General features: G+C 54.6%; 2 protein-coding genes across 3 annotated transcripts in view; both read right to left on the bottom strand.

The window, feature by feature from the left end:
* Positions 1-888: 888 nt before the first annotated feature.
* LOC129649556 (seizure protein 6 homolog) lies at positions 889-8,505 on the bottom strand. 2 transcript variants are annotated; one of them, XM_055577103.1, is made up of 13 exons: positions 8,017-8,505; positions 5,420-5,588; positions 5,121-5,287; positions 4,354-4,548; positions 3,964-4,102; positions 3,676-3,872; positions 2,942-3,136; positions 2,364-2,555; positions 2,082-2,279; positions 1,767-1,805; positions 1,394-1,508; positions 1,207-1,309; positions 889-1,026 (listed from the first exon to the last, which is right to left on the bottom strand). In XM_055577103.1, the coding sequence occupies exons 1-13, from the start codon at positions 8,318-8,320 to the stop codon at positions 997-999; spliced, it is 2,043 nt and encodes a 680-aa protein (XP_055433078.1). In that variant the 5' UTR covers positions 8,321-8,505; the 3' UTR covers positions 889-996. The 2 variants fall into 2 exon arrangements, with proteins under 2 accessions (XP_055433078.1, XP_055433077.1); XM_055577102.1 differs by having other exon boundaries at positions 904-1,042.
* A 3,276-nt stretch (positions 8,506-11,781) lies between these two features.
* LOC129650861 (seizure protein 6 homolog) overlaps positions 11,782-17,253 on the bottom strand; it is a 36,491-nt gene continuing 31,019 nt past the window's right edge. Inside the window, exons 4-5 of the mRNA XM_055579658.1 lie at positions 12,657-12,852; positions 11,782-11,810 (exon numbers count right to left, since the gene is read on the bottom strand). Coding sequence (XP_055435633.1) covers positions 11,782-11,810; positions 12,657-12,852 — 225 coding nt within the window. The remainder of the gene's footprint in view (positions 11,811-12,656; positions 12,853-17,253) is intronic.

Here is a 17,253-nt window from a genome sequence, read left to right as displayed (position 1 = left end):
GAAGATTGTTCTCTGACTGGAGCCCAGACCCCATATAATACATTACATGTACAAAGTAGTCTGCAGCCAAGTCCTGGGCCTCTCCCTGGGATGCTTTGACCCTCTGTTCCATGCCAAATTCCTGCACCCATGGACCTCTGCGCATCTCTAGAATATGCCTGCCACTCCCCTTATCCCAAAACGCAGTGGCCAGGAGGGAAGCCTGACAGGTCGCTGGGGTTGGAGGAGGGGAAGGTGGGCAAGAGGGTGTTTTTCACAGCCAGACTGATGTCAGGGGACGGTCTCCCTCTTTTAGGGTGTAGGGCCACCAGGGGAGCAGCGGGGGGTGTCCTGCTTTGGTGTGGCGCATGAGTGGTGTGGCCTAGGGAAGTCCAACCTGAGCTTGGGGTAGAGTCCCTAAACCTCTTAAGATCCCTTAGCGTTATTGCCTCTGCCAGGAAGGGGCAGGAGGCAGAACTGACCATTCCTGGGGCCTTAGAGAAAGACTAGAGATCTCCCCAGGGGACTGATGTCAGCATGCCAAGACTACTCAGAGGTCACTGCTGACAGCAGTGTTGGCCACTGGTAGGGGCCCTGTGAGGAGCCCCCTGGCACAGTCTCCGCCACTGTCATGTCAGGGCTGCTGCATGCCAGGGCTGGAGGGTGGTCACGTGGAGGGAGGTACTCCGCCCTGCCTGTGAATTCCAGCCCAGAGGTCCCAGGCCTGAGAGAGGGTCAGGAGAATGCTGGTTCTTGGTGCATGTGCTCCAGCTGTGTTTGGCCTGGAGGCAGATGCCCCTGACTTGGACCCAAGGAAGGGCCCTAAGTGGGCAGTGGTCCCAAGAAAATAGGCCCTGGTAGGTATTGCAGGTGGGAAGTGCAGAACTTCTTGAGGGACTGGCGGCATCTCTTCCCAGGTGGTATGTACAGGAGGTGGAGGGCAAGGGAGCAGGAAGCTGGGAGCTCTGCTGCTGGACTGGGATGCAGGGTGGAGCCGGCTTCCCCAGGCCACCCCATCTAGATGGAGACTTCATATTCTCTCGTCTCCTGCAAAGGAAAGAGACTTCTGGGAGTTGGAAACTTGTCAAAGGCTTGCCAGTCCACAGTCCACCTTCCCGAGGAAAAAGGAAAGAGTGAAAGGGCTTGGCAGGACCCACAGGGGTACCTGGCCAAGGGAGCACAGAATTGGGTCCTTACTGGGGTGTTGAGCCTGGCCTGGGTACTTACTCCAGTCTCATAAGTTGGATTATCAAACGCTGACTCCACGGTGATGCGGTCATAAGGGCGGGGTCGTGTCCGGGGCAGCTGCAGGGGGCTGTTCCCCTGGAGCCTGTGCAGCAGAGAAGCCTAGGAGTCAGGAGTGCTGGGCGGGAGCGAGTCAGGGGTGCAGGGCAGGCAGAGAAGCCGGACTCACCTGCAGTAGAGGTACACGCCTCCCACCAAGAGCGCCATCGCTACCAGCGGCAAGAAGATGGCAGCTGCAAGGTGAGCAGCATCCAGTGTGCTGGAGGCAGCTGGCACCTTGGCAACTGAAAGCACAGAGGATGGGGCTGGGGCAGAGGGCCCTGTCACCTGAGCCTCACGTCCCCTTGCTTCCGCCCAGGGGCAGCCAGCCGCCAGCTCCCTCTAGCTGGCTGGGGGCAGGGGAAGGAGCTTTTTGCCCTCTGTTAGTCCCAGATCTCTCTCTTTCTCTGCCCTCCCTCCTTGGGGAGCCCACAGCCTGGAAGCTGTGAGAACAAGGGGCAGGGAGATTATTTCCCTGATCCTTGAGGAGGTTGGGGGCTCACCATCCAGGCTGCGGCCGCTGTAGAAGCCGTCCAGAGAGGCTGGAATAAGAGGGGAGGGCCAAGGGCAGTGGGTGAGCCCAAAGAGCCAGACCACAAAGGCAGGGAGGGGGCTGGTCATGGGGAGGAATTTGTCCAAGGGGAGCCCACTCCAGAGTTTGTCACCAGGTCAGAAGGATCTGGCAGACACCTGAGAAACCAGGAATAACATAAGAGGTGGGAGTGTGTGGGCAGGGGTTTTGGTTCTTGGCCTCTGACATCTTTGCCAGGGCAGCCCTGTGGGCCAGGCGGAGGTTCAGCAGATGGTAGGACACTCACCAGCCCTACAGATGGGTGGGGGGTCACTCCAGTGTGAGGGGTGTCCGGGCACACACTTGATGCTGGCCTGGCCCTTCAGCACATAGCCAGGGGCGCACGAGAAGTGGACAGTAGCCCCCGCTGGGTGCAGCCGCTTCTCAGGACTGCGGGCACCATTCTCGGGGGCGCTGAGGCCATGGCACGGTTTGAGCTGTTCCACTGCAAAACAGGCAGGGCCCAGTGAGGGTGCCAGGCCCCTAGCCGCCAGAGGCAGCATCCTCCCACCTCCCCGTTTGAACTCACAGAGACATTTGGGGGCCCGGTCACTCCACTTGGGGCTGCTGGCTTGGCGGTCATGGCAGGTGAGGAGAGCACTACCCGTCAGCACAAAACCCTGGTCACAGATATACTGCACGGTGGCCCCCACGGGGAACTTAGGGCTCGATATGAGGCGTCGGCTGTGTTCCACATCCCCAGGGTCGCGACAGGAAGTCACTGAGGGTAGGGAGTGACAGAGGAAAGTGGCCCAAGTAGAACTCAACAAAACCCAGTGCATACTGGCTTTGTTCCAGGCCTGCCAAAATCTTCACAGCACAGGGCTCCACCCCTATTTATCTGCCCCTACCATTGTGCTGGTGTTCTCTCTCCATTTGTCCCCCTCCCCATTCATCAGAATCAACAAACACTGATGGGCCACATACCAGGAATGGAAAACTTGGAGTACTTGGTGGATTACTCTATGAGAAGGTATGATCCTACTTCACAGATGAGGCAACCGAGGCTATGACTATCAGCTAATAACAGCTAGAGTCTGGATCAGAATCCGGGAAAGAGGCTTGTAGGTTGCAATGGGGAGAGCATGGGGAACAGGGTACACTTACCTCTCTGGCATGAGGGCAGGTCCTCACTCCAGGTGAGGTCCCACTGGCACATGAGGACACTGGAGCCTACCACCTGGTAGCCAGGGTAGCACTGGTAGGTGACGACGGTGCCATGCACCAGCTCAGGCTGTGACGGGCTCTTCCAGCCATTGGGGATTTCAGGTAGCTCCGGACAGGTGTCATTACGGGGCACCTCTGGGGGCAGCAAGATGCAGGCCCTCAGCAGCACCCAAGGGAGACTGTGCTAGCTTCCCTCCCCTCGAGGGCACTCCAGTTCCTGCCAATTCATCCACGCCTGGCCTGGCCTGGGCAGGCTCAGCGATCATGCCTTCCTGCTCAGGGATTCCTTCTTGCCTGTCTCCTATATTCCAGGGTTGTCACTTAAGCTTTGGCCTTACTTCCCAAGTGCGTTGGCCAATTCCTTAGCCCTGAGAGAGGGGCCGGGTAGGGTGGGGAAAACTGTCACTTCAATGAAGGCCTTTCCTCAGTTCCCTGTCTACCCAGTTTCCTTTAGCAGAGGCTTGCTTCCTCTCACTGGGCCCTCAGGGGAGATGCAGAAAAAGATTAACTTCCCAAAGGTGATGCCTGGAATGTTCCAGCTTCCCCCACTCAGATAAGAGAGCTCAGACTCCTCACCTCCCTGGCCTTTCTGACTTGCCTAGGCTGGGGGTCTGCACCTGGCGTCGCTTCTACCCGCCCCCCACCCCAGCAGGGCAGGGCAGGGGCAAGCTCACCAAAGAAGTGGATGACGAAGCCCTGCTGGTACCCGAGCACTGAGGCCCCGGGGTCCGACTGGAACTGAATGGTGACATCAGCCATGGAGGTAAAGAGCTTGAAGTGGCCACGGGGCCCAGAGTACTGGCCCAGGACCCGAGCTGTCAGGTCGTCCCCATCATAGAAGGTTAGCACGTCGCCCGTGCCTATGCGCAGCCTGTGGAGGGGAACCGTCAGGCAGGGTGGGCCAGCTGAGAGAGGGCCCCAGATCCCAGGAGGTGGCTTGGCCGAGCCCAGTGGGCACTCACACTCGGACGTCCAACATGATGCGCTTGTCTTCCTCCACATGCACACCCCAGATGCAGTCCTGCCCACGGCCGTATGGCTCTGGCCAGTTGGGGGAGAGCACCACGCCGGCTGAGTCTGTGGTCTCTCCACTACACACGGCTGGAAGGCAGGGGAACTGTATCCACTGGGCATTCCACCCCCCTCCACCCCCAGCCAGTGCCATGTCCTGGGGCTGCCTCCTGTCCACAGGAGTGCCTGCCCACTGCTGGGACCCCCCACCTCCTCCTGGGTAGGGGGAAGCTTCAATCATATGTGTCACTGGATCCTGTGGTCCCAGGCCCTGTGGCCGGCTCCCTTGTGCCCACCCTGCTCCCTGCCCCCAGAAGGCCTACCCCCTGATGCCTACTGACCTCGGCAGGCGGGCTCTGTCTCATTCCACTGGGGGTCGTGGGGGTCCACGCACTCAATGATGATGGAGCCCTGCTCCAGAGTGTAGCCGGGGTCGCAGCTGAACTCCACGGTGGTCCCCACAGGGTAAGAGGGTGCACTGCTGCTGAAGTTGCCGTATTTGACAAAGGGCTCGTAGCAATGGCCTTGCTGGAAGGCTGCAAACCACAGGACCCAGCCCAGCTCAGCGCGATGGGGGCAAACACGAGGCAGTCGTCCTATTTCCCTCCCCAGGGCCTTTCTCTTCCTGACAACAGATGTGTGTCTGGGTTTGGAGCAGGGGGCGGAGCAGCCCAGAGCATCTATCCTCAGGAGGCCATCGCCATTGTATTCTCAAGTGCTGAGTTTGTGCTTAGTACACAGAAGGCGCTCAATACATGTTTGGTTTTTTGTTTTTTTTTTAATATATTAAGGAACACATGCACGCATGAGTAGTGCTAGAATGTCTCCTGCGGCAGTTCTTCCGTAAGGGTGGGGGCTATTTTTATTCTTCAAACTCTAGAGAACTGATTCTCTTGGACCAGAGGGCCTGGGTCCAGGCAGGGGTCTCCTACAAAGATGGAGCAGAATCCTGGATTTCAGGGGATGAGTAAGGAGAGAGGACCTGGGTGGCAGGTGAGCAAGGGGCGAGTTGGAAGTAGTGATGAGGGAATCGAGGCAGAGAGGGAGGGTGTGAGAAGAGACCCTGGGCTGGAGACCCCAACCCCTGGTTAGGCCCCAGAAGGCTCACCCTCGTAGCGCAGGGCCATGCCCGCAGCCACCCCGCTGCTGTCAGTACTGAGCTCCACGAAGAAGTGTCGGCCGGAGCTGAGCAGGCCCTCAATGGGCAGGTACTCCACCTCGTAGGAATCATACACGGGCGGGGCCTCCACGTTGTCCCCATTACGGATGATGAGCCTGGGCCACGAGAGCGGCAGCTGCGTGGCTGGTCGCTGAGTTGGGTGGGGTGAGGCCCCAGGCTTGGGTACCATCCCTCCGGCAGGGTACTACCAGGCCAGGCACTCCGATCCCACCAGGACACCCCCTCACCTGTCATCATCCTCAGCCAGGGAAACCTTCTCAAAGTGCAGGTGCAACCGCTGGCCCTCGGGAGCCTCAAGCAGCCAGTGGCAGGTGAGGTTGTTGCTGTAGTTGCCCGGGAAACCGGGCGAGACGATGCGGCCGGTGGTGGCGTTGCGGATCACTCCACCGCAGGCAGCTGTGAGACGGGCCGCTGTGGGCTGGGCCCTGGCTGGATCCTAGATGGCCTGGCAAGCCTCCCCGCCCATCCCAGCTCCATGCCTTCTGCACGGGGCAGCAGGGAGCTTGCCTTCACCGCTCTGGAGGTCAATCCTTTGCCCCTGTGACCCTGCGGCTTCAGGCAGCCAACCTCCTAACCTTTCACACCTCCAGGACCATTCATGTGCAACTCCCTTGACTAGGGAATCTGCGGCTGCCTAGCCACGTGGTCCTGGGTGAGTCACCTTTCCTCACTGCTGACTTCTCAAGGAGGCCCTCCCTGATTCCTCCTCCCAGGTGAACTTTATTCCCCTTCCCAGGGCTCCAACCTTCTTGAATATATTTGCTGCCTCTGTCTCAGACCAGCTTCCTAAACCAGTTATTTTTGGATATGTCCCTTAACTAGGCCCTCCAGGGCAAGGGCCAGGTCTTTTCAAACCAGACACAGAGTTGGTAGTCAATGCTTTTTTGGATAAAATGAATGAATGACTATAAAAAAGAGAGTAGGACTAGCTCAGGGATGACAGACACCTGGTGGGCATGCCCTTCACCTCCAAACCTTGTGCCTGTAGCAAGCATTGTTAGCCAGGAGACAGTCTTGAGTCAGCATCGCTACTGCTGTCAATTAGTCCTGATTGACAGGCTGACCCCTTTCCAGCACTGGTCCCTCTGGCCTGGGACGGCCCCCTCATCCTTAGCAGAGGCTCGGCAGCTCGCCCTTCCCCATCACCAAGGGCTGCTGAGTTAGTTGGCCACAAGCCCCTGGCAGTTGAATGGGGCCAGAGAAGAAGTCGCAGGCAATAGGACTCTGGCTGGTCCCCGGTAGCACTTTCCTTTCCTGGACCTACAGCTCTGGACTCTGCCAGCTCTCAGAGACCAGGCTAGCCTGGCCAAGATGCAGTGCCTTTGTCTCCAAGTGTTCAGACTGAAGAGTATACAGCTCCCAGGGAAGGGGTACTGGTGACTTTCTTCTCTGCTTCTTTGCAGAGAGGGCAGACTCGCCTTTCTGCTTGGTCTTGGAACGGCACTGCCCTTGAAATCTGACTATGCCCTGTCCTCCACTTAAATTCCTCAGTGGCTTCCTGTAACCCTCAAGATAAAGCCCCAGATCAAGAGGGGTTTCGAGCCCTTTATAAACCCGTCTCTCTTGGCTCGGCTGCAGCGCTTCCTGGCCACTGTCTTCTTCAGGCACGCCCTGCCGGTCCTCACTGTGGCATGCCACTTCATGTCTCCGCATCTCTGCATGTCCTGTTCCAGGAATCCATTCCACTTCCCAGAGCTCTGACATGCCCGTCACCCTTCCCTGCCTTCTCCTTGGGAAGCTTGTTTGACCTCCTTCCTCATTTTTGAGCAGCTCTCCCCTACTCCCTCTGCTTGGATCTCCATGGTGCCCTGAGTTCGCCCCATCACAGCACCATCTGCCCTGAACTTCCTGAGTTGCTTTCCAGTCTTCCCGTCGAACAGAGAGCTCCTTGAGGGCAGAGCCCACGTCTGGCTTATTCACACCCGCTTTGGCCTGATGCCCAGCAAGAGTTTATAGGATGAAATAAGTATCAAAACCCCAAGCTGCCTTTCACCCTGCAAACAAAACACTCCATCTCCCTTCTGTCAACAAGCCCCTCTTCACTGGCAGCAATCTCAGACTCTCCGATCACCCAGGACCAGAACCTGGGAGTCTCCTACATCCCCCCTTTTCCTCGTTGGGGTCTCTGGAACTTCTCCCCACCTCTTCATTCCCAAAGTCATTGTCTAAATTAAACCCTCTTGCCTGGCTGGCTGCGAGCTTCCAGACACCGCCCGCCTGTCTCTCCTGAGGGACAGTTCTGAACCCCTCCCTCCCCGTCTCACAAAATGTCAACGGCTCTCCACCCAGTGTCTTGGCCTGACATTCAAGGCCCTCCCACCGCCCTCTCCCCATGTCTCAGGCCTCAGCCAAACCTGGCTGTTTTCTGTGTCCATAAAACGCTCCCTCCCCTTGCCACCTCGGGTTCACTGCCCACACTGTTCCCTCCACTGAAACCTTCAAGCCACTCCCCCCAGGAAGCCTCCTAGGCACCCAGCTAAAAGCAACTGCTTCCACCCACTCCAGGCCACTCTGTCTCTTCATCCGTACTTTTAACTTCCTGCTCTGGAAGTTGGTGAGCCAGGGGCTGTCTTCCTCCCTCGTTTCCTAGAACTGTGGGCTCCTTGAGGGCACAGTCCCTGTTTAATTCCACTCGGTATACCTGTGGTACCTCCATCCAGTAAGTGCTCAAGAAGTGCAGGTTGTGTGAATGCTACTGAGGTGTGAGGCTATTTTCTGGCTTCCTTATGGAGAGCAAATGGAGGTGCCAGACCATAACAGAGAGCAGGAATGAGCCCCCCACCTCACTTCCCTGTTTGGCACTGAGTCCCCGGGGGCCACTCACCGATGCAGACTGGCTCCTGAGAATCCCAGAAGGGCTGGGTGGCGTTGAGACAGGTAAGGAGCCTGGCACCCTTCAGCTGGTAGCCAGTGGCACAGCGGAAGCGGGCACTACCTCCAGGGTGGAGGCTGGTGACAGTCACAGCTCCATAAGCTGGACGTCGGGGAAAGTGGCAGCTCAGGAGGTAGGCTGCAGAGAGAGAATGGGTGACGTGTGTGTGTGTGTGGTGTGTGTGTGGAAGGGGCTGAGTCATAGCCAGGGCAAAAGAGGCCTGCCCTAGCCTGCCTCGAGGTGTCAGAGGAAGCATCAGGAATCCCAGAAGAGACTCTGATCCCCTCCCCAGAAGGTGTCAGTGATACTTCCGGCAGCCTGGGCTGGAGCAAGCACAGAGCTGGAAGTTGGAGCCTTGAGTTCCAAGCTTTGACACTCCAGGCAAGTTATATCTCCCTTCTGTGTCCTGGTTTCCTCATTTGTTAAATGAGGTTCAAAATGTCAGTCCACTTTCAGGGTTATTGTGAGAATAAATGGGGAGTATTTTATTCAGCATGGTATCCCTGGAACCAAGAAGTGTGTACTGAATGACTTATAGATGTGCTGCTGCTGCTGCTGCTAAGTTGCTTCAGTCGTGTCCGACTCTGTGCGACCCCACCAGGCTCCCCGTCCCTCGAAATAGTGAAAAGCCTATACTGATGTGAAGTATTGCTATTATTTTTTCTGCAAAGGACAAAGATGAATTATAGCAGGGAACACCAAAGTCAAACAGTAAAAACTTTCCCGGTATTCACTGAGGAATTCTAAAAACCTTGATGACAAGGGCTGTGGACTTTGAAAAACAGGAGGGGTCTGGGATGGGGAAGCAGGATGCAACTTCATGGAAGTTGTGGGAGGAACAAGTTACCCTGGGAAACTTAACTTTTGAAATTGTCATACCAAATATGACCGAATGGTGGCAGCAAATCCTATTAAACAACCCAGCAAATCCCAATCCAGTGCCAAGCTGGGGCCTTAGCTAAAAATGGGGACCAGGGCTGAGAGGTAGGGAAGAAGGTGAGCGGTCAAGGAGAAAGGCTGAGTGAAGAGTCTGGGCTATGGAGCCTGAAAACCCTGGGGTGCTGGGAGAGATGAGGACCATCTAGACTGAGAAACCACTCCTGGGTCTTGGGGGTGGAGGAGGCCCACCCTCTCTTGATGGCACTGGGAGGATGGGAAGTGAGGTCCAGGCAGGAACTCGACTAGCCTCTGTGTGTCTTTGTATGAATATAAGAAAGGGCTGCTTCTGGGCAGACCAGGGTCCAGACACAATGTCAATGCCAGTGCTTAGTCGCTCAGTCGTATCTGACTCTATGCAAAACCCCATGGACTGTAGCCCGCCAGGCTCCTTGGTCCATGGGATTCTCCAGGCAAGAATACTGGAGTGGGTTGCCATTTCCTACTCCAGGGGATCCTCCTGACCCAGGGATCTAGACCGCATCTCCTGTGTCTCCTGCATTGTAGGCAGATTCTTTACCTTCGAGTCATTACTAGTTTTGTGATTTTTACCTGGCCTGGCCTTAGTTACTAGGTCTGGGAAAAGGGGAGATCATTCTTACTTATCCCTCTCTCACAGAGTTCTTAGAAGAATGGCCAGTGAGTGGTAGCTTATGATTGGCAGTCAGTTGTACCGGGGCACTGCTCAGGAGGTGGGCTCTGAGGTCAGACTGCCTGGGTTTGAATACAGGATCCTCTCCTTGCTATGCCACAATGGGCAAGTTACCTAACTTCTCTGTGCCTCAATTTCCTTGTTTACCCACCCCGTATTCTGTTGTTACATGAGAAGATATTTGTGCAGTGTCTGAACCTTACATATTTGAACCTTCACTAATACTTCTGGGCAGGAAAAGTGAAAGTGTTAGTTGCTTAGTTGCCTGACTTTTTGCAACCCCATGGATCATAGCCTCTGTCCATGAGATTTTCCAGGCAAGAATATGGGAGAAGTAGCCATTCCCTTCTCTAGGGGGTCGTCCTGACCCAGGGATAGAATTGGAGTCTCCCTCACTCCTGGCAGATTGTTTACCATCTGATCCACCAGAGAAGCCCTGGCACAGAACAGCACCAGATGCTGTTATTGTTTGTAATTTTGATTAATAAAAGCACCTCACATCTGCATGGGAAAGGGAGCACCTTCCAGCTTCTAAAGTGCCTTCATGGGACTCCCATGGCGGTCCACCAGTTAAGGCTTTGCGCTTCCAATGCAGGGGACACAGGTTCGATCCGTAGTTGGGGAACTAAGATCCCACATGCCATGGAGCACAACCAAAAAAAAAAAAAAAATAGGTGAGGAAAAAACTAAGATTCAGAGAGATGGAGGGACTTGGCCTGATCACACAGTCAGTAAGTGGTAGAGTGGGCATTTGAAGCTCCTGGCTCTGGAGCCCACTTGCTTTCTATCTTCCCTTTCCCACCTGCTTTCCCAGTTGAAGTAGAAACGTGGGCTCAAGAATCAGAGAAACCTGGGAGTAATAAGCAAGGCTGCCCTGGGTGGTGGTGCAGGGTGGCCACTCACAGCGATCTGGGGAGGAACCTGAGGTTGGGGTGGGATGGGACACTCTTCCCAGAATGGAGGGGGAATGACACCCAGGGCGGTCTAGGTCATGAGGCAGATGGCATACTCAGCACTTGTATTTCCATCTTCCCCGTAACTCTTGGAACGGAGACCCCCCCTCCCCAACTTCACAGATTAGGAAATGGGGCTGGAGTGAGGTGAGAGCAGGAGGCTGGGGGCAGACGATGAAGCCCCCAGACTCCATGGTGGGTAAAGTGACACTTCCCAGGACGAGCTTCCTCATGTTGCCATGACGACTGTTCCCGGGGAGCCTGCATCACTGCAATCTGTTGAGCTATTTTCTCCCTGGCATCTGTTTCTGGGGCCAAGTCCGGTGCCAGGAATATTCAGGAGGGAGGAGGGGGATGCCTGGCAAGGCCCTCTGCTTCCTCACCCTGCCTGAGGCTGTGGGAGGGGAGCTGGAACTTGGTTCTGCAGATGAGACCCCTGCCTCGTGATCTCCAACATTCTCTTGGACAGCTCTGGCAGGGCTGTCGGTCCGGAGCCCCTCACCCCCTGTTCTGGCACCCTCTTTCTCCAGCCTGGGGAGACGCGCGTATGAGCGCACGTTCCTCCTGTTCCCATCTCTGGGATCAGGGCTAATTACAGCCTATAATTAGGGGAATTACACTCATTAAGGAAAGAGCTGATCATTGACAAAAACTGGGCCGAGGAGGGAGGGCTTCTGGGAACTGAGAAAGACACAGGACTGGGCCAGTTTTCCCAGCCCCTCCTTGGGGTCCGCACCCCTCACCAGGCCTCCACCTCGCTACATTTCAGCCACCTTTGTCTGGCCCAACAGAGAGAAGGTCCGAGGATTTGTGCAAAGGAATCTAGCTACCGAGAAGGTTACCGTGGCGTGAAATTATGCCTGCTGTAGGGAGAATTGATGAGCCGTTAGGGAGGCTGGCCGGGCTGCCGAGATGTCACCTTTGCCTCAAGGCAAGCTGGTCCCTTGTCTCTGACAAGCCCCTGGCCAACCCCTGATGACCACGAGGCTCCCGATCGCCACACCAGACTCCTCCCCCAGTTTAGGTGGAGAGGCCAGGAAGGTGTGGGTACTTCCTAGGGGGAGGACCAAGCATCCCCATCTCCAGAGGAGTGGCGAAGTGGTCCCTGGTGATCAAGGCAATTGTTCTCATCAATATGTCCCCATTGGCACTCCCCAGTCTGAACTGGTTACCTTGTCACAGCAGTGCAAGGGAGATCAAGTAGACTGGGGACAAAGGGGCCAGGAGGGATCCTGGTGGGAGAGGGACAGAGCTGCTTTTCCTCCCTTTCCCATTCTGCCAGTTCTTTAATATAGTCTCTGGTTTTCTCATGAATGAGTGCTAAGCAGCTGTCCACCATGGCTTTGTGGACTCGGTGTTTTGGTCTCATTTTACAATGGAGGGAAAGAGGTCAGAGGGTTAGAGAGGTCAAATGACTTGCACAAGGTTGATAGCCAGGGGGAAGGAGATTCAGACGCGGATCTGCCCTTCTCTTGAGTCTGTGATTTTCCTATTACGTCATGCCACTCTCCTATTTCCAGAGGTACTCTGAGCTGACTGGGACATGGGCCAGGTCCAGGGTGGGTGAGACAGTTCAGGAAGGCGAGGGTCGTAGGTAAGGACCTCTAGATGGTCAGCTGTCAAGCCCCTTTGACCTTGACCCCCTTGCATTTGGGAAGCGGGCTTCTGTTGTTAACTGCCTGTTAAGTGTCTGCCTGCTGCGGAGATTCCGAATTCCTTGAGGGCAAGGACTACGCTGGATCTTAATACTGCCAGTCTCCAGCACAGGCCTGGCAAGGAGCAGATGCCTAGGAAAAGTTTACTGAATGAACAAATGAGGGGCGATGGACACACCCGGGGCTACCTGATTCTGTGTCAGTCCCCCTTCGGGACGAGTTCTCTGGTGGGTGGTAGGTGGAGGAGGGAATGTCCTGGAGGTGTCAGATGGGCCATACTCACCCCAGTGTATGTTACTAGCCTCTCTGTGTTCCCCCCCAGGCTGTAATAGCACCAGAGACCCCCAGTAGGGCAGCCCGTCTGGACTGGTGCTGCCCTCAGCTCCCCAGGCCTACCTTGGTAGTGGAAATGGAAGGTGCCAGGCCCAGCAGGGGGTGGGAGGCTCTGGAACCTCAGGGCTGCCTGGTGGGTGGGGCTGCGGATGACTTGGCCCCTCAGCAGGAAAGACTGGTTGGCCAGGGGCAGTGGGTCAGGCCCCCCGAGGCCCTCCACGGTCACGGTCTCCCCCTCTCGGAGGCTGATGTTCTGGACCTGCCCATGGGATAGATAGAGCAAAGCAGAAGGGTCAGGCTTCTTTTTACTGATTGAGCCCTGCTGCCCTCAGGCTCCCGCAGGCCCCGAGGCATGGCCAGTCCTCGGTGCCCCCTGGGCATTGGAGCCCCCAGCCTGGAGCTAGGCCCTTCAGTGCAGGAAGAGCTCATTTTACCTCCCCAGTAACCCTGTGGAATGGGACCTGAAGTTCAGAGATAGTAAGTATATTATTCAAGGTTGCAGAGAGATTATAGGGCTTCCCAGGTAGTGCAATGGTAAAGAATCTGCCTGCCAATGCAGGAGACACAGGGGACACAGGTTTGATCCCTGGGTTGGGAACCTCCTGGAGAAGGGAATGGCAACCCACTCCAGTATCTTGCCTGGAGAATTCCATGGACAGAGGCGCCTAACAGGCCACAGTCCATGGGATTGCAAAGAGTCAGACACGGCTGAGCACACACATGCACGCATCCAGAGATTAGTAGAAGTGGGATTTGTAAACACATCTGGAGAAGGGAAAGGCTACCCACTCCAATATTCTGGCCTGGAGAATTCCATGGACTGTATAGTCCTCAGGGTCGCAAGGAGTCGGACACGACTGAACGACTTTCACGTCACTTCACTTCTGTTTTCCAAAACTTTTCAACTACGCCATATGCTTCCTGTCCCTTCCTTGCTTGAGGCTCAGTTTTCTCATCTGTAAAGTGGGGATGTAGTGGGTGGGTTGAACTAGGTGGTGTCCAGGGGCCTGGCCAGCAAGGTGGGGTCTTAAACATCAGACCTATGAGCCCAGTTTCCCCTGAAAATCCCCTGCTGGATCCCTCACAAGCATCTCTCACCCAGTCTGCCTCAAACTGAGCCACCTTCTTCTCTTTCCTCAACTAGCAGCTCTCCTGGCCCCCTAGCTCAGGGAATGACCTCACTATCCATCTGCAAGCTCAAGTTAGAAACTAGCATATTGCCTCCTGCCTCATATTCCACATCCGGTCAGTCATTCCATCCTGTCAACTGGCCCCCAGCTCTGTTTACTGCCCCCTCCCCACAGTCCTCACTGTTACTGCTCACCTGGACCAATGCAGCAGGCTCCTGCCAGCCTTTCTGCCTGCAGGGCTTACCCCACTCTTCCCTCTACATCGATATTATCTGAACGGCAGCCAGTGAATCACCCTGATCTGTGGCTGCTCATGGTGCTTTCTTATTTAAATCCTCTGTGACTTTCCAGTGAGCCCATAGTATCTAGCCCGAGCTCTTTGCTGTGGCCCTGGGCCCCTGTCCCTCTTGCCCCCTGCTGACTGCTCAGCCTGGTCTTACACCACACCCCTCCCTTCTGATCATTTCCTGTCTGTCACAGGCCCCTCTGCCATCGCTCCAATCCTTAGTCCTTCAATCCCTGGAGCATCCTTCTGGGCTCCATGCCTTCATTCAGTCAAACAAGGATTAGACAGCAACAGAGTCTGCCCAGAGGAGAAACGGTAGTGATAGGATTAGAATAGGATAGTTGAACAGGTAGCTACAGAAGTCCCAGTAGGAGACTATGGATAGAGAGGGGAAACCTAGAAAACTTTGGGACACCAGTGTAAGTTAGTGATCACTCAAGAAAGCTATTGGAACATTGTGAAATGAAGCAGGCTTGCTTAACCATAAAGCCATAAATAAAAGCATGAGACATGCCCCAGGCCATTAGGTAAAGGGAAAAAAAAAAAACAACCTTCTACTGTTTTGAATAAGTGTTAGTAAGTATTAGTTGCTCAGTCCTGCCTGACTCTTTGCAACCCCATGGACTGCCGCCCACCAGGCTCCTGTATCCATGAGATTTTCCAAGCAAGAATACTGGAGTGGGTTGCCATTTCTTTCTCCAGGGGATCTTCCCTGACCAGGGATCAAACCTTGGTCTCCTGCACTGCAGGCAGATTCTTAATCAACTGAGCTACTTGCTATGATAATCCAAAGAATTGATGCTTTCGAACCATGGTGCTGGAGAAGACTCTTGAGAGTGTCTTGGACAGCAAGGAGATCAAACCAGTCAATCCTAAGGGAAATCAACACTGAATATTCACTGGAAGGACCGATGCTGAAGCTGAAGCTCCAACAATTTGTCCACCAAGAGCTGACTCATTGGAAAAGACCCTGATGCTGGGAAAGATTGACGGCAGGAGGAGAAGGGGGCGACAGAAGATGAGATGATTGGATGGCATCATCGACTCAATGGACATGAGTTTGAGCAAACTTTGGGAGGTAGTGAAGGACAGGGAACCCTGGTGTGCTGCAGTTCATGGGGTCGCAAATAGTCAGACACCACTGAGTGACTGAGCAACAACAATGATAATCCTAGTTTGACCTCATAGGATGAAACACTCTCCTGCCCAATATGAAGGAGCAACTAGTGATGTAAGCCTGACATCTTCTCAAAGAAGGCAGACTTTCTCCCTCCCTCACTTTCCTTTGACTATAAAAGTGTAGCCTACTTAATCCTCAGGGCAGAGTTCCCTCACCTGCCCACTTGCATCTCTTACAATAAATCCTATATTAATAAACCTACTTCTTGCCTATCACTTTGACTCTTGCTGAATTCCTCCTGCAGTGATTCACAAAGAACCTGCCCTTCATTAAGTTCTGAAACCAGGCACGTGACCTCAGTTGGAAGATCACGGGTTTTGGACGGGTTTGAGTCCTGGCACTGAGATGGGATTGAGTCCCAGTCTCAGGTGAGTGACTTCAGTTCAGGTGAGTGTATGGCCTGGTAGAGAAGCATTGGGTCAGGAGCCCAGAGGTCTGGGACCTAATTCTAGCCATGTGATCTTGGACAAATATGCCGACTATTTGAGCTTTAGTTTCTTCATCTATAAAACGGCCTAGTGTGAATCTTTGCTACTCAAAATGTGGTCCCTGGGCCAGCAGCGTCAGTACCACCCAGGAGCTGACTCTCAGACCCCGTCTGCTGCTGCTGCTGCTGCTAAGTCGCTTTAGTCATATCAGACTCTGTGCGATCCCATAGATGGCAGCCCACTAGGCTCCTCTGTCCCTGGGATTCTCCAGGCAAGAATACTGGAGTGGGTTGCCATTTCCTTCTCCAATGCATGAAAGTGAAAAGTGAAAGTGAAGTCGCTCAGTTGTGCCTGACTGTTAGTGACCCCATGGACTGGAGCCCACCAGGCTCCTCCGTCCATGGGATTTTCCAGGCAAGAGTACTGGAGTGGGGTGCCATTGCCTTTTCCGCAGACGCTGTCTAAGATCTACTAAATCATCTGTTGCATTTTAACAAGGGAGCTTCTCAGGTGGTGCTAGTGGTAAAGAATCCGCCTGCTGATGCAGGAGACGCAGGAGACGTAGGTTTGATCTCTGGGTTGGGAAGATCCCCTGGAATAGGAAATAGTAACCCATTCCAGTATTCTTGCTGGAAAATTCCACGGACAGAGGAGTCTGGTGGGCTACAGTCCATGGGGTTGTAAAGAGTCAGACACGACGGCACATGCACACACACTTTTTAACAAGATTTCCCCTGTGACCCCAAAGCACTGATCAACATAGTTTCCAAAGTGAAAGTGTAAGTGTTAGTTGCTCAGGCATGTCCGACTGTTTGTAACCCCATGGACTGTAGCCCCTCAGGCTCCTCTGTCCATGGAATTCTCCAGGCAAGAGAGGAAACAGGTTGCCATTCCCTTCTCCAGGGGATCTTCCTGATGCCCGGATCGAACTTGGTCTCCCGCATTGCAGGCAGACCTTTCCAAGGTCCCTAGTATGTTGCTTTGAGGCAGGACTTTCATGGATTATCCACTTGGGCTAGTTAAGTAGCATCCAGTGAGTCACCAAATCCCTCCTAATCTTATCTCCCAAATATTTCAGGTGACTCCTCTCCATCCTTTTGTCTCTATCTTGGCTCTGATTACCCCCACCAGGACCCCACCCCTCCATTGTTTCCCACCTGACTTTCACCCTGTCCATTCCCAACTCATCTCCTGGGCCCTGGCTGTCCCTTATTGGATCATGTCTCTCTTCTACCCAAAGCTGTTGGTGATTTCAGATTGTCCACAAGACAAGGTCCAAACTTCCCAGCTCACTGTTGACTTCGGCAGCTATGCCAGCCTCTTATCTTCACTGCAGCCACAGGCCATGCTTACTCCCCTCCTCTGGGTATTTGCATGCCCAGGATCCTGCCCAGGAAATGCCTGCCCTTCTTCCTCTCCTGCTGAAGCTGCTCATTCTTTCAGGTCTCAGGGCCACCATCCTCTGCCTCTGAAGTCAGTTCCTTTACTTCAGGCCCTCCCCACCTGTCCTCTATCTATTAAAGCCTAAAGGTAGCATTTTGGGTCACAATGTCCTCTTCACTGGGGCTTCCCAGGTGGAGCTAGTGGCAAAGATCCCACCTGCCAATGCAGGGACATTAGAGTCATGGGTTCAATC

The sequence above is a fragment of the Bubalus kerabau genome, chromosome 4 (genome assembly GCF_029407905.1).
Source record: "Bubalus kerabau isolate K-KA32 ecotype Philippines breed swamp buffalo chromosome 4, PCC_UOA_SB_1v2, whole genome shotgun sequence".
NCBI classification, from domain to species: domain Eukaryota; kingdom Metazoa; phylum Chordata; class Mammalia; order Artiodactyla; family Bovidae; genus Bubalus; species Bubalus kerabau.
Note: the sequence above shows the minus strand (reverse complement) of the source record. Positions and strands in the feature narration are given on the sequence as shown.